The sequence below is a fragment of the Drosophila miranda genome, chromosome XR (assembly GCF_003369915.1).
Source record: "Drosophila miranda strain MSH22 chromosome XR, D.miranda_PacBio2.1, whole genome shotgun sequence".
NCBI lineage: Eukaryota > Metazoa > Arthropoda > Insecta > Diptera > Drosophilidae > Drosophila > Drosophila miranda.
This window is the reverse complement of record NC_046674.1, coordinates 11,102,081-11,115,615: the sequence shown is the minus strand read 5'-3', so window position 1 is coordinate 11,115,615 and position 13,535 is coordinate 11,102,081. Positions and strand designations below refer to the sequence as shown.

General features: G+C 43.3%; 1 protein-coding gene across 1 annotated transcript; it reads left to right on the top strand.

Annotated features, from left to right (window-relative positions):
• Positions 1-652: 652 nt before the first annotated feature.
• Positions 653-11,759, top strand: LOC108153257 (zinc finger protein rotund). Its single transcript, XM_017283120.2, has 2 exons — positions 653-2,413; positions 3,080-11,759. Exons 1-2 carry the CDS (start codon positions 1,894-1,896, stop codon positions 4,696-4,698), a joined length of 2,139 nt encoding a protein of 712 aa, XP_017138609.1. The 5' UTR covers positions 653-1,893; the 3' UTR covers positions 4,699-11,759.
• The last annotated feature ends 1,776 nt before the right edge of the window (positions 11,760-13,535 follow it).

The following is a 13,535-nucleotide window of genomic DNA, read 5'->3' as shown; positions in this document are numbered from 1 at the left end:
GGAGGGGAGGGGCCCGAGCCCCGAGCCAAAAGAGCCATGAGCCAATTCAGGTATGTCCTGAGACAAGGAGCGCCAGAGAGAGGCGCAACAATTACGAAATGGAAACGAAATGGGGAACGTTTGGTCAATGAAACACTTCCTGATTGTTGCCGTGTCGCCCGGGGAGGCTCTACACCGTCAAATATGTCGAATATAACGAGCTAAAAGACTCTGATTTGCATTGAAAATGTAGCTATACGACCTATAGAGGATGAAAGCACGCCTTGACGGTAGAGTTTCAATGAAATTTTAGTACATTTCATATAGATTTGACAGAAATTGAATAATTTCCAACGTGTGCCACTGCCCTGCCGACAAGCAACAGCAATAGCAACAGCTACGGTTCCATTCTTGGGGGTTGGCATTTTAGGGGCTGTGTTTTTGTGTTCCACTGCTCTGCCATTCCGTTCCGCTCTCTCGCTGCGGCTTCGTGTCATTCGGCACCCTTAGAAGCGGCGCTTCGGGCCTTCGTTCAGTGTATGCTGCCAGCAACATCTGGACGATTTGCAGCAACATTAAGTCGGCAACACGGCAACATTTGCGGCGGGTGTAGCTGAAAACGGCCTTGCCGCCCCATTCGGACAACCCTTATAAGCGCGGTTTCGTTCAGTTGGTGCTCATAAGCATTCAAGCATTCGGTTCGTTCGCATTTCTTCTCTATCTTATATAATATTATATTTTCTCCTAAATCAATTTTTTCACTACCAACAACAACAACAATAATAAAAACTTAACTATTCTCAACTCGCGTCAACCTCACTTAACCTTTACCACTAAGCCTACAACTACAACTGCAACTAAAACTACAACTACAACTAAAGCTATACTTTCTGTATAAACATTTTTTTTGACTCGATAAAGTTTTTTTTTCAAATTGTTTCCGAACAACAAAAAAAAAAACCAAACAACCAACCAAGCGAGCCACAAAAGAAGCAATAAGCCATATCCGAAGGATATATACTCGCAGGTCAGGCCCAAATCGGAGAATATTCCCCACAAAAGAGAGGACACCACCCCGCAGCCATACGAAACCGTTATGTTTTGAGTCCATTTCGTGTAAAAACAAACGTAAACGTAAACGCAAATGTAAAAATCGATAAGCCACACGCAGCCAACGCGAACGTGTCCGTGTCCGTGTCCGTGTACGTGTCCGTGTACGTGAAAGTGTCTGTGTCCCCGGGTCCGTGTATAGGAGAGCAGCAGTGCCGAGGATTGACCCAAAACGTGGCTCCAACTTCAACTTCAACTCCAACTTAATGACGGATACGGGTCTGGGTCCCAGGTCTGGCAACAAATCAAGCGCAGAAATATGTAAAGAGGCTGTGAAATCCGAGGAATCCTAACCAACAGAAACAGAAACAGAAACAAAAGCAACTGCAAAACCAAACCAAACCAAACCCAAGAAACCCAAGCGAACCCGTAAAACGTGAACCAAATCTAAAGAAACGAAACAGAAAGCAGAAAAGCAATCCATAAAATGCGAACCCACTAAAAGGAGGAACAAACGGGAGAAGAGACGGCAGTATGCCCAGTCCCGACAACCTGTACAAGTAAATCTCTAAGATACTTTCGGCGAGCCAAATCTATTTTCACATGCGTCATCAGTTCTTGCGAAATAAAATCAGCAACGTTTCCTTTCCGCTTTGCCACAAACGAATACCCCTCAGACGGTCTTTGCTCGTTCGAAAATCGAATCTCGCTTCAGCACTTTACTACCGCTCTGGATCGACCTGATCCGACATCCAACGCTCCTCCAGCAGCCTATACTAAGCCCCAGCCTCACAGCTGCCTTTGCCGCTGCCTCTGCTTCTGCCCCTGCCTTCAGCTTTACCCCTTCCGCTTCCGTTAGCCAAGATGCCGCGTTGCCTGATAGCGAAGAAATGGAAGGCTTATCCCTGGCTGGATCGGTCCGAGGACAATACACAACAGCCGCAGCAACAGCAACAGCAACAGCAGCAGCAGCAGCAGCAGCATCAGCAGCAGCAAAATGCCACAAATACATCGACTACTTCCAGAGATGAAGATCTGTCGCATCTCAAATCGCGTCGCTCCACCCTCGACGATGACGAGGAGATCGATGTTGTGGGCGATAAATTTCTGACCAAGTTGGAAAAACAACGCACAACCATTGCCTCAGTAGCAGCAACAGCAGCAGGAGCCACCGCCGCAGAAGCCACAAATAACAGCAACAGCAACAGCAACAGCAGCAACAGCAACAACAGCAACGAGAGCACAACAGCAACAGTGACAGCAACAACCACGACATCGGCCAAGTGCTGGGGTCCAAGCTCCCCCACGGCGGGCACCACGGCGCCCAGTCCGCCACCCCACTCGCCGGAGGCGGCGACGCGAGTGGCCAGCAATGTTTACAACGGTAAGTTTGCCGCAGGAAACTTTCTCCCAAATAAAAGAGAGTGAGCGACCGATGGGTGGGATGTGGGTTGCGGGGGTGCGGGCGTAGCATGCCACGGGGAAAGCACGTAATCGCTGTCATTGATGCGACCATTGTTCGATTGCGAAACAATTCAGAATCCATTTAATTGCCTTTGTTGTCACTCAATGCTGTTTGTGATTCCCATTCCCGTCCGGGCGGCAGGCCACACTTCAAGGGGAGCCCAAGGTAATTCACGTTCCTTTTCGGGCTTAACTTTCGCCACTCGGCAATTGGAGAAGGTCATGAGAGTAAAACAAAGATAAATTATGTGATTTAAAATGAGTAAAGAACGAGAGTCATTTCTACATCATAGAATCCTTCAAAAATGTATTCAAAGCTAACACAACGCCACAAAATAGTACAAAATTATTCGAATTCCATCCAGGATTTGCATCTTTCAAAAATATCTGATGGTAGAAGAAATAGTAGAAAAATCCAAGAAAACCGTCCTTTGATTAATAGCAATAATTATAGCATACCTTTGGGGACCCGATACCCGATCACCCAAACAGTGAGCTTCTCTTTCTGTCTAACTGTTGCACATTTCTAGCACATCCCACAGAAAACTAACCCACATCCATCTCTCTTTCGTCTCGCGTTTTGCAGGCTACACCCGCGAACTGTCCCCGCTGCACTACACCGCGTACCTGCCCCGAATGGAGAGCGAGATCACCGTCATCCGTGCCGCGGCCACAGCCCTGGTGGCAGCCGCCTCCGGCAACGGAAGCAGTCCCGCCGGAGATCAGCATCTGGCTTCGTACCAGACACCGCCGTCGTCCACCACATCGTCGCCCTCGTGCTCGCCCAGCGGCGCTGGCGATCGGATGGTGGACCGCTACAGTCCGCACATCAAGATGGAAACCGGCCAGACATCGAGTGAGCGCAAGTGCTTCAGCAGCACGGGAGCCACACTGTCGCTGCCCCCCAAGAAGAAGGACATTTACCGGCCGTACTCGCTGGACGACAAGCCGACGCATGGGTACCGCAAGCGGATCCCGGCCGAGGAGGACCTGCACGCGGCCCATGCCATATTGGACCTGAGCGCCTCGACCGCCTTCCATCCGCCCACGCAGCCACACCAGCTGCAGCAGCAGCAACAGCAACAGCAGCAGCATCAACAGCATCAACAGCATCAACAGCATCATCAACAGCATTCGCATCACTTGCCCCTGCAGCAGCAGCAGCAGCAGCAGCAGCACGCTCTGGTCCACAACCACTCCCACTCCCACTCCGCGTCCTTCGAGGCGCATGCGCATCTACGGAGCACGTCATCGATTGCCGAATTGGCTGCTGCAGCCAGCGCGGTGAACGAACAACGCCCCTCGAGCAACGCCTCGAGTGCCAGCTCCCAGCACGCGATGCCCAGCAGCCCGGCCAGCAGCAGCCACGGGAGCATCCTCAGCTGCAGCGGCAGCGGCAGTGGCAGCAGCGTGCAAAACGAGAACAGCAACACGACCAACACGAACCAGGACTGCGACGGCGGGTCGGTGGACGGGGAGGCGGGCGGCACGCAGGCGGCCAAGACGGTGGCCTACACCTACGAGGCCTTCTTCGTGAGCGACGGCCGCTCCAAGCGGAAGCATGTGGCAGATCCGGCCGCCGTGGTGGTGCAGGACCAGCAGAAGACCAAGTACACCTGCTCCGAGTGCGGCAAGCAGTATGCCACATCAAGCAACCTGTCGCGCCACAAGCAGACGCACCGCTCCCTGGACTCGCAGTCGGCCAAGAAGTGCCACACATGCGGCAAGGCGTACGTGTCCATGCCGGCCCTGGCCATGCACGTGCTGACGCACAAGCTCTCGCACAGCTGCGGCGTCTGCGGCAAGCTCTTCTCGCGCCCCTGGCTGCTCCAGGGCCATCTGCGCTCCCACACCGGCGAGAAGCCGTACGGCTGTGCGCACTGCGGCAAGGCCTTCGCGGATCGCTCCAACCTCCGCGCCCACATGCAGACGCACTCCGTCGACAAGAACTTCGAGTGCAAGCGCTGCCACAAGACGTTTGCGCTCAAGTCGTACCTCAACAAGCACCTGGAGTCGGCCTGCCTCAAGGACGAGGAAGAGCTGATGATGGCCATGTCGCTGCACGGCCACGGCGGCGACAGCAACAGCGAGAGTGGCGCCAGCATGGCCTCCTCGCCCCCGCACGAGTTCCTCGAGCGCGTCAAAGTGGAGTGCCCCAATGGCGGGGCAGGATCAGGACTGGGTGGCAACACCTATGCCATGTAATGCGGGAATGTAATGTTGAGTAAGTTGCAGCAATGGCTGCAGGATGGCAGAGCTGCAGGATTGCAGGACTGCAGGGCTGCTGGACTGCAGGGCTGCAGTGCTGGTTAGTTAATTTACCGTTAATGTTAAAGTTACCGTTACCATTTACAACTAGGCTAACCGATAGCAGTTTTTTTTATAGAATACGAATACGATGCATACATCACAATACGTCCAAAAGCAAAGTGTAGTAGAGTAACACAGAGACTGTAGAAAATCGCATTAGACACGTTAGGCAGCAAAACGACAAGAAATCGAACAAAAAAACCAACAAACAAACAAAAGCAAACACCTAACCAATCCAATCTGGTTCTTCTTAGAAAGTAAAGCATTGAAGAGTTGAACATTCCTAGCCCCACATTCCATATATATATACATACATATATATATATATATACACGACACACACGAATACACACACACGAATACACACACACACAGAGAGCCTTGTGTATGAGGTGCTATACCGAATGCATTCCGTAAACCTGAACAAAACTAAGTAATTCTATGCCAGAGCGCAGCTATCTAATCTATCCAAACTACTACTTACCAAAGCATACATATATACTGGTATATACTGATATATCTATATACTATATAGAGTGTACTATATAATCTGTAGCTGATGCAAAAGCAAGTTTTTAATCTCCAAAACTCTCTCTCTCTCTCACACTCTCTCTCTCTCTCTAAGTCTATAACTCTCCAAGGACACTCTCCCTAGCCCAAACCCTAACCCTAGCCCTAGCCCTAACCCTAAATCTAACTGTAGCTATAGCTCGAGGAAAATATCTCTCTATCTCTCTAAATCTAACTCTAACTCTAACTCTAAAGCTAAACACTAACTCTAACTCCTTAATCGACAACGTGACGAAGACGAAGTGATTAAAATTAATGCAACGAATTACAAAAGCAAATGCAATGTTTCTCAAACAACGAATTAGGTCTTAAGGGCAGCCTATCTATAAGCAGATATTACGAGTGGTGGCCCCACTCGGTGGGGGGCTACCTACCAAACAAACAATTTTAAACTAAGTCACCAAAACTAAGAGCAACTGAACGGGCAGTAGCCGGACATTTAAGCACTCAAAGATTTTTAGATTCGATATTAACAACGACACAAAACAACTTACAAACAAATTAATCAAAAATTGAATACAAAACTAACGAAACGCAAAGCAATATTAGCCAGGTATTGGAATCGGTTCGACAGGAGGGTTTTCCGAATGCGAGCCGGCTCCGTCACCCTCATATTAACCCTTGTAGAAAGCATCATCACGTTAACACATAAATATACATATAGGTAACGTCCCTCCCCGTCCCCAGTCCCCCGAACCCATTAGTTCATTCCGATCTCATTTAAGGCTAGAAGAGCATGGCAGAGGAGGGGATTTCTGACTTTTGGGCTGACTTTTCATTTTTCCCAGTTTAAGAGGTTCCCACAGTTTCCCAGTTGCCCGGAAAGGCTCCATTTATATCCAACGAGCATACGTTTTAGTCAATTAGCATTCCAAGACCCCAGAAGGAGAAACAGGGGGGAAAACAATTATTTATTATAGAGAATACTCACGATTAAAGTGAACATCTAGTCGCTGTCCAACAGCAAAACCAAAAACCTATAATTTCTATCGATTGATTATATCGATTGAACGAACCAAAAAAAACAAAACCAAAACCAAAGCCAGTTTCCAGTTCCCAGTTCCCTGTTTTCAAACCAAGTTATAAAAGTAAAGAACATTGCATTCAGTTAGAGGCCCAATTAGGAGTACAGCCAGCGACCAAGACCAAAGAATCGTATCGTATTCGATCGCATTAAGAGCGCCCCTCTCAATAACAGAAGCGAATATATCGAGTATCGAATACCGAGTATCGAGTGTGATCTAGTCTCAATCTCAAGCATTTAACAGTACACTTCGTCCATGCGTGAATAATACTTTGCACTTTTCAACAACTTAACCGACCTAGTACGATATTACTTAACCCAACATTATGTAACTGTAACTCAATATACGTTTCATTCGATCATTCCATCATTCCATTCCATCACTTATTCATTCGTTCATACATACACTCATACCCACACAAGCTCACCCACACAAACACACTTATACACACACACACACACACACACACACATCATAAATAACGAATAACAAATCGCTGCACAAATTCTGTAAATATTAGAACTTAATTCATTTACATTTTACATACATACATTTATATATACACACACACACACACACATTATATAATCAACTGAAATCAGCTTCAGCAACCGATCTCAATGATGAAGACGAAGTGGGGGAATAACGAAGTGCAACGAACATTTTGTAGCCATAGTTGTAGCCAAGTTTAGAGCGACCCAGAGCCGAAAACACACCAAACCCAGTTGTTGGTATGTCTAAGCGGGGAAAGAGGACGATAGAATTCTATATATATATACATATATATATATACATACATCTAGAATACGTATGTAGTTGCGTAATATTTACAAAGCATATACATATACATACATATATACACTTATAGGGTATAGTATTCAGATATGTACGCGTAAGTTAAACTAGTATATAATCACGAAATTATTTTTATACTGTTGATTGGACGAGGAATACGAAGAAGGTGGAGAATGATTAGGAGGAGGAGGAGGAGGAGGAGGAGGACAAAGACGAGGGAGATGCGAGAGGTGGCAACAACCCTTTTAAGCAATAATATTAATCGAATCGAATCGAAATCGAAATCGGCTAAAGTACCAAAGCAATACTCAAAAACGAACCCCATGCAAAACGCAAAACAAACTACAATTATTTCAATTAAAATTACAATTAACTATATTTAATATACATATACCTAGTTACTTAGGAATAGTAGTCTATTATTTATGATCTATTTATTTATTTTTTTTTTTTGGTAATCGATGAAAATGAAAAGAAAAATTTAAATCGAAATTGAAATGGAAACAATATAATGAATATTTATGAAATTTGCATTATGAGAATGTTGAATTGAAATTGAATTGAAGTCCGGCAATAATATTAAATTTTAAAAATTTTGTATAACAATTGTATAGAGCGCGAGTCGAGAAAAGAAAAGAAACGGAAATGGAAATTGGAAAGGAAAGGAAATGAAAGGAAAGCAATAACTTAGCTTAACAAGCAAACGAGTTAATCGATTATTAGTCTTAGTACATATACTGTAAGGTTGAAACTACTTACAATTAGCAATCGCAGCACACACTTGTACTATAAACGAAAGGTAAACCCAAAACCCAAAACCACGAATATACAAAAGAGTAAAACAAAAATATAAAGTTAAAGAAATATACAATACATATTATATGCTTACACTTTACATGCAAAACAATGTTTTTTATTTATAAACTAATTCTCAATATGCTTTGAATATAGTTTCCCTGATTTTTCTGGACTCTGTGTGTATTTGTTTCTTGTGCATTTTGATTATTTCTTCAACAATTATTGTGCTGAGTGATTTTAGATGGAAATACAGCCGTAAGAAGGGAAGATGAAAGATGAACCCAAAGCAATTCGAATATTGTGATAGCCCACACACACACACACACCCACACGCACACAACTGACAAACACACACACACGAGATTCATTAATTTTGCTCAAAGGATATTGGAAAATAACGAGAAATCAAATTCATATTGAGATCCAGAAACTATACATAGCATAACGTGTATCGAAAAGCAATAAAACGTAGTGGTAAAAGATATACATACATAGAGTATAACACTTAGGGGATTCGAGTGCAAGCCGGGGAGCAGAAGAGGAATATTTTGAGATTTTTAACTAAAGCTAAATAGTATACAAAATACAAATACATACTAAATACGAGTATAAATATACATAGGTATTTACGAATACACATCCATTTGGAAAAGCTTTAATCCAAATTTTGGCTATCGATGGGGGAGTATGGAGAAGAATGAAAGCGAAACCCGTTTCAGTTGTCCAATCACGCTCATACGCACACACACACACACACACACAAACGCATGTTATGGGTTCTCTCCAGGATCATGATGTACTGTTATACAAAAGGAAATTGTTAAAGTTGATACATTTTTAGCATAGTATTTAGCACACACACACACACACACACAGAACACCACACCACACCACACACCCACTGAGACATCAGGCACAACTGTACATACTCGTACGTAATCGGAACCAGAGCGCAACCTGGAAATGCAATTGTTGAAATTGTTCAGTATTTGTGGCATTAGGTTCATGATCCATTGTTTCCATTATCTGTTGCTGTTGCTGTTGCTGTTACTGTTGCTGACAACCCTACGCCCCATTCCGCCTCCGCCTCTGCCTCTGCCTCTGCTGTTGCCTCTGCCTCTGCCACGCTGGGCGGCAGCAACACAATGTTGTGCTGTCCTTTTTTGTGTCAATGCAGTTTAACGAGCGCTCGTTAGGCGTACTCGAACAAAGGGGAAATGTAATAAAAAGAGGAACAGCACCATGAATGAGAGAGCACGAGAGAATGGTAAGGGGAAAGGGAAAAGGAATGGGAGAGGAGAGGAGAAAGGAGCGGTGCCATTGCCATGCCAACACTGGTCCAGCACTGCGTCAGTCAGCACGTGGCCCACACTGTGTCCACAGGGTCCACAACTCATTCCACACAGAAGCGAAGAAGGCAATGGGCGGTGGGCGGCGGGCGGCGGGCGGCGGGAGCAGGGGGAAATCACTAACGTTAGGGTGATGCAGTGAGCATTTGATTCGAAAATTTAATTTGCATTCAGCGTGATTTATTTATTTACTTATCCAATACTCGAACACACACATACACACACCCACACACTCGCTCACACAAAAAAAGCAATGTATAAATAATTGGGCAACCAAAAACAATGATTAACTATTAGCAAAAACAAAAGCAAAACAAATTAAAAAGACTTGGCACGTTAACACTAATAATTCAAGAATTGAACATAAACTAATAAGAAATTCGAAAAATCGACAATTCGAAAAATTGAAAAATCAAACAACCAAAAGCAGAAACAACGAATAAACAGCAAGAACAAAAATGAAAGACTTAACACTTTGAAAATATATAGCATATATTATGAATCGGAAATGGAGAGCAATACGAGGAAGCAAAACTTATTTACAGCTATTGTATATGGTATGGTATAATAATAGAGAAGACGAAACGAATAAAAAAAAACAAAAACAAAAACAAAAAAAACAGAATTAACGATAAAAGCAATACAACAGAAACAGCAACAAAAGCAAAAGCAGAAGCAATAGAGCATTAAGGTAACTCAAAAGTATTAAATCGCATGTATCTATGAGTAAATATTTGGAATTCGTTATATTATTGCGATAAGTAAGCGAAACCCCGAACATTTATGGCACTATACACTATAGCATAATAAAGAATCTATATATATATACTTATATATATATATACGAGTATATACCTAGTTTACAGAGAAAACGAATGAAAATATGCAAGAGAGCAAACCAAAAAAAAAATAAGAAGAAGAAAAAGAAGAAGAAGGGAAAAATAAACAATTACTAAGAATTAATTAAAAGCCGTAGGGATTTTGGATTTAGCTGGCATACGATGAATTGAACGATTTAACGATTATTAGTTATCGATATACAGATACATATATTAACGGTAGAGTTGTTTTTTGCATATATTGTTATCGCAACTTTTGTGCTGCTTGACGAGACCAATTGATGTACTTTATACAACGAAAACGAAAATGAAAATGAAAACCCAAAAAACCGAAAAAACTGAATGAAAAACCGAAAAACCAATGAACAAAAACTCATCTTATGTTTTTGCATAGGTGCATTGTTGCGATAGATACGTATATACAAAACCTATTTTGATCGACTATACTGCAGAAATACACACCACACAGATACAGATACAGATACAGACGCAGACACAGTCGATACGATACATAGTTGAAAGAGTTACTGCGTAGAAAATAAATCATTTTATCCTGTATTTAGAGCACTAAACACACACACACACAGACAGCCAGACAACTGTAGAATTGTAGAAAAGTAGAGTTGCAAATTATTATTAAAATGAGACAAAAGCGAGACATAAATTTAAGCTTACGATTAGACTATGACTAAAACAAGAACACAGCACATTAGAGAGCCAGCAAAGAATTCTGTACCTAGAACTACAACAGCAGACAGACACAAATGAAACACAAGAAACACACACACACACATAATTATGTATTTTATTGCATTGTATCGATTAATAATCGAATATATACATTGATATATATATAAAGCTATGAATACAAGTATATACAATACTATACATCATACACACATGAGCAAAAATGCGTTTATTATGCGATATATACAATACATTCTAAATTATAAATGACATGCATAATGTATATGACATTCATGTGCATCATGCAGACACACAACACAGACACACACACACATAACATAGGAGGTCCTGGCACTGTCCGTCACTGTCGAATCGGTTACGACATTTGCCAGGGGCCTCTGCCCTCGAAAGTCAATTTTACCAAATGGTCAATTTCCAATTACAAAGAAAGCGAATCGTTTCATGTTTTTCAGTAGTTTTTATGATAAGTTGTTGAAAAATCGAGCAGCTAATTAACCGGAGAAGGTGATCGAGGAAGAATGATCGATGATCAATGATCGATGATCGATGAGAGTGGAATCTAGAATTTACCAAAAAGTCTTCAGTTTGATTGCGTGGTTTCCATTCAAGTGCGACAAGTACTCGACAAGTGCGTACAATATACGATACATACACATAGGTACATACTATATATGCATATAAACACCTTATATACGATATATTTTGTACTTAACCAATTGATTTGTATAATCCACACACCCACACACACACAGCACACCCACACACACACACACACACACACCCAAACACTGGAAACAATCGAAGCACTCGAAATACCAGGCGAAATGGCTAATCAATGCATAGTTACTAACGAAAAGAGAAAAAAAAAACCCCATACACATACGACACACAAACAAAAACAACAATGGAGCCAAGCATTCTGTAAAACATCTAACATAAACGTACATAAGTATATTATATTTTCATAACACATGACAAATTTATACATGACAAAAAACAAAAACCAAAACAAAAATAAAAGAAAAAGAAAAAAAACGAAGAAAAAGAAAAACCAAATGAAAAGTGCGACGATGCAAACAACTTGCGTAGTAAATGAAAAAACAAACATAGTGAATAAAAAAATAAAAATCTGACAAAAAAAAAACTTATACCAAAGTGCGTTTGATTTCAATTGGTTGGGGGCAGGGACTTCTCCGACAAGACAGGGGGCAGGGGACAGGGGACAGGGACCACTGTCAGCTGCAGACTCTGCGGGCTCCATTCAATGCAATTTCGTTTGTGCGAATCAACGGAACGGAAGCTCAGTATTTTCCCCGGCAAAAAGTAATTGGAGTTACACTTCCACGTAACGAAAAGGAGTGGAAGTGGGAGTGGGCGTGGCTGTGGGTGTTTATTTTTAACATTTCATTGACAATCAACTGAAAGCAGCAATAACTGAAGCTGCACTGCAGCCAAAGGATTTCCTTTTCTTTAGCTGCAGCGTCTCCTCGCGGTCTCTGCGAAAGTTATCGCCTAATCGCTGCCGACGGAAGAGGTACATTTTCTTCAGCCAGTGATGCCAACAGATACTTCAGAAACGGCGACAACTGCCTTCAGATCGCTATTAGATTGTTAAAGGTTTCAGTTTACCTTCAAAATCATTTCTCAACAATAACTACAAACAAATCTGAAGAGCCCCTCAAATCAAAGTTAAATTCAACTTTGAGTACACTTTGAACCGGGGAAAAACACTCCCCAGGGGAAATGTGACACGTTAGAGGTTAGATGTACGAGTATGGATGTGTGGATGTGTGGATGCGATAGGAACCCCTTCTGGCAAGCTGTTGTCAGCCAAATACGTAAGTTCCATGCCCAACTGTGGCTGTAACCGGGAGCCAAAAACAAGAGAGTAAACAATTTTCAAACATAAACAGCCTCATGGATGATATACCCCATGCTCCTCCTCATGCTCCCCACAGCTCCCCACAGCTCTTCTTTCCCACTGCTGCTGCTTCGCTGTTGTTGTTTGTTGCGCATATTTTCACATATCATAAGTTTTTATGCTTATTAAAAGCCAAAAGGAAAAAATTGAGCATAATTTATATGATTTGCCTATGGGGCAATAACAAAGCAGTGGAAAAAATTCTGTTTATAGGCCGATCAATGGCACGAAGGCGAGGCCTGGATTTGGGCCTTGATTCTGGTGTGGGGCCTGGGTTGGGTTGGGCCGGGGCCGGGCCGGGCCGAGTCGAATCTGATGGTTTTAGTAGATTGTCCTCAGACGATGGCATATTTATACGGCTTAGAGATTGCCCAGTAGCACACATACGCAACGCGAGTCGAGATAGTTTTCGCCCCCTAGTGGCAGTGGCAGTAGCAGTGTGGGAGTAGGTGGATGGAAGACAGAGCAGCCCTTCGGGGCGATTCCATCATAGGCGGATGACGGCGACAACGAAATCAAAATAGCCCCCCCCCGACCCACAAGCGGCCAAAACAGGGCAACAGGGTTTGTTTTCGGGAGTGGGAGTGGAATGGGAGTGGGAATGGGGAATGGTGATGGGAGAAGGAATACCACGGAGTAGTAGCATGGCAGAGTCGTGGCCGTTATCCAGCAAAACAATCAACAGCGCGCTTTTTAAGCCATGCCAGATATATTTTCTAATGCTTTT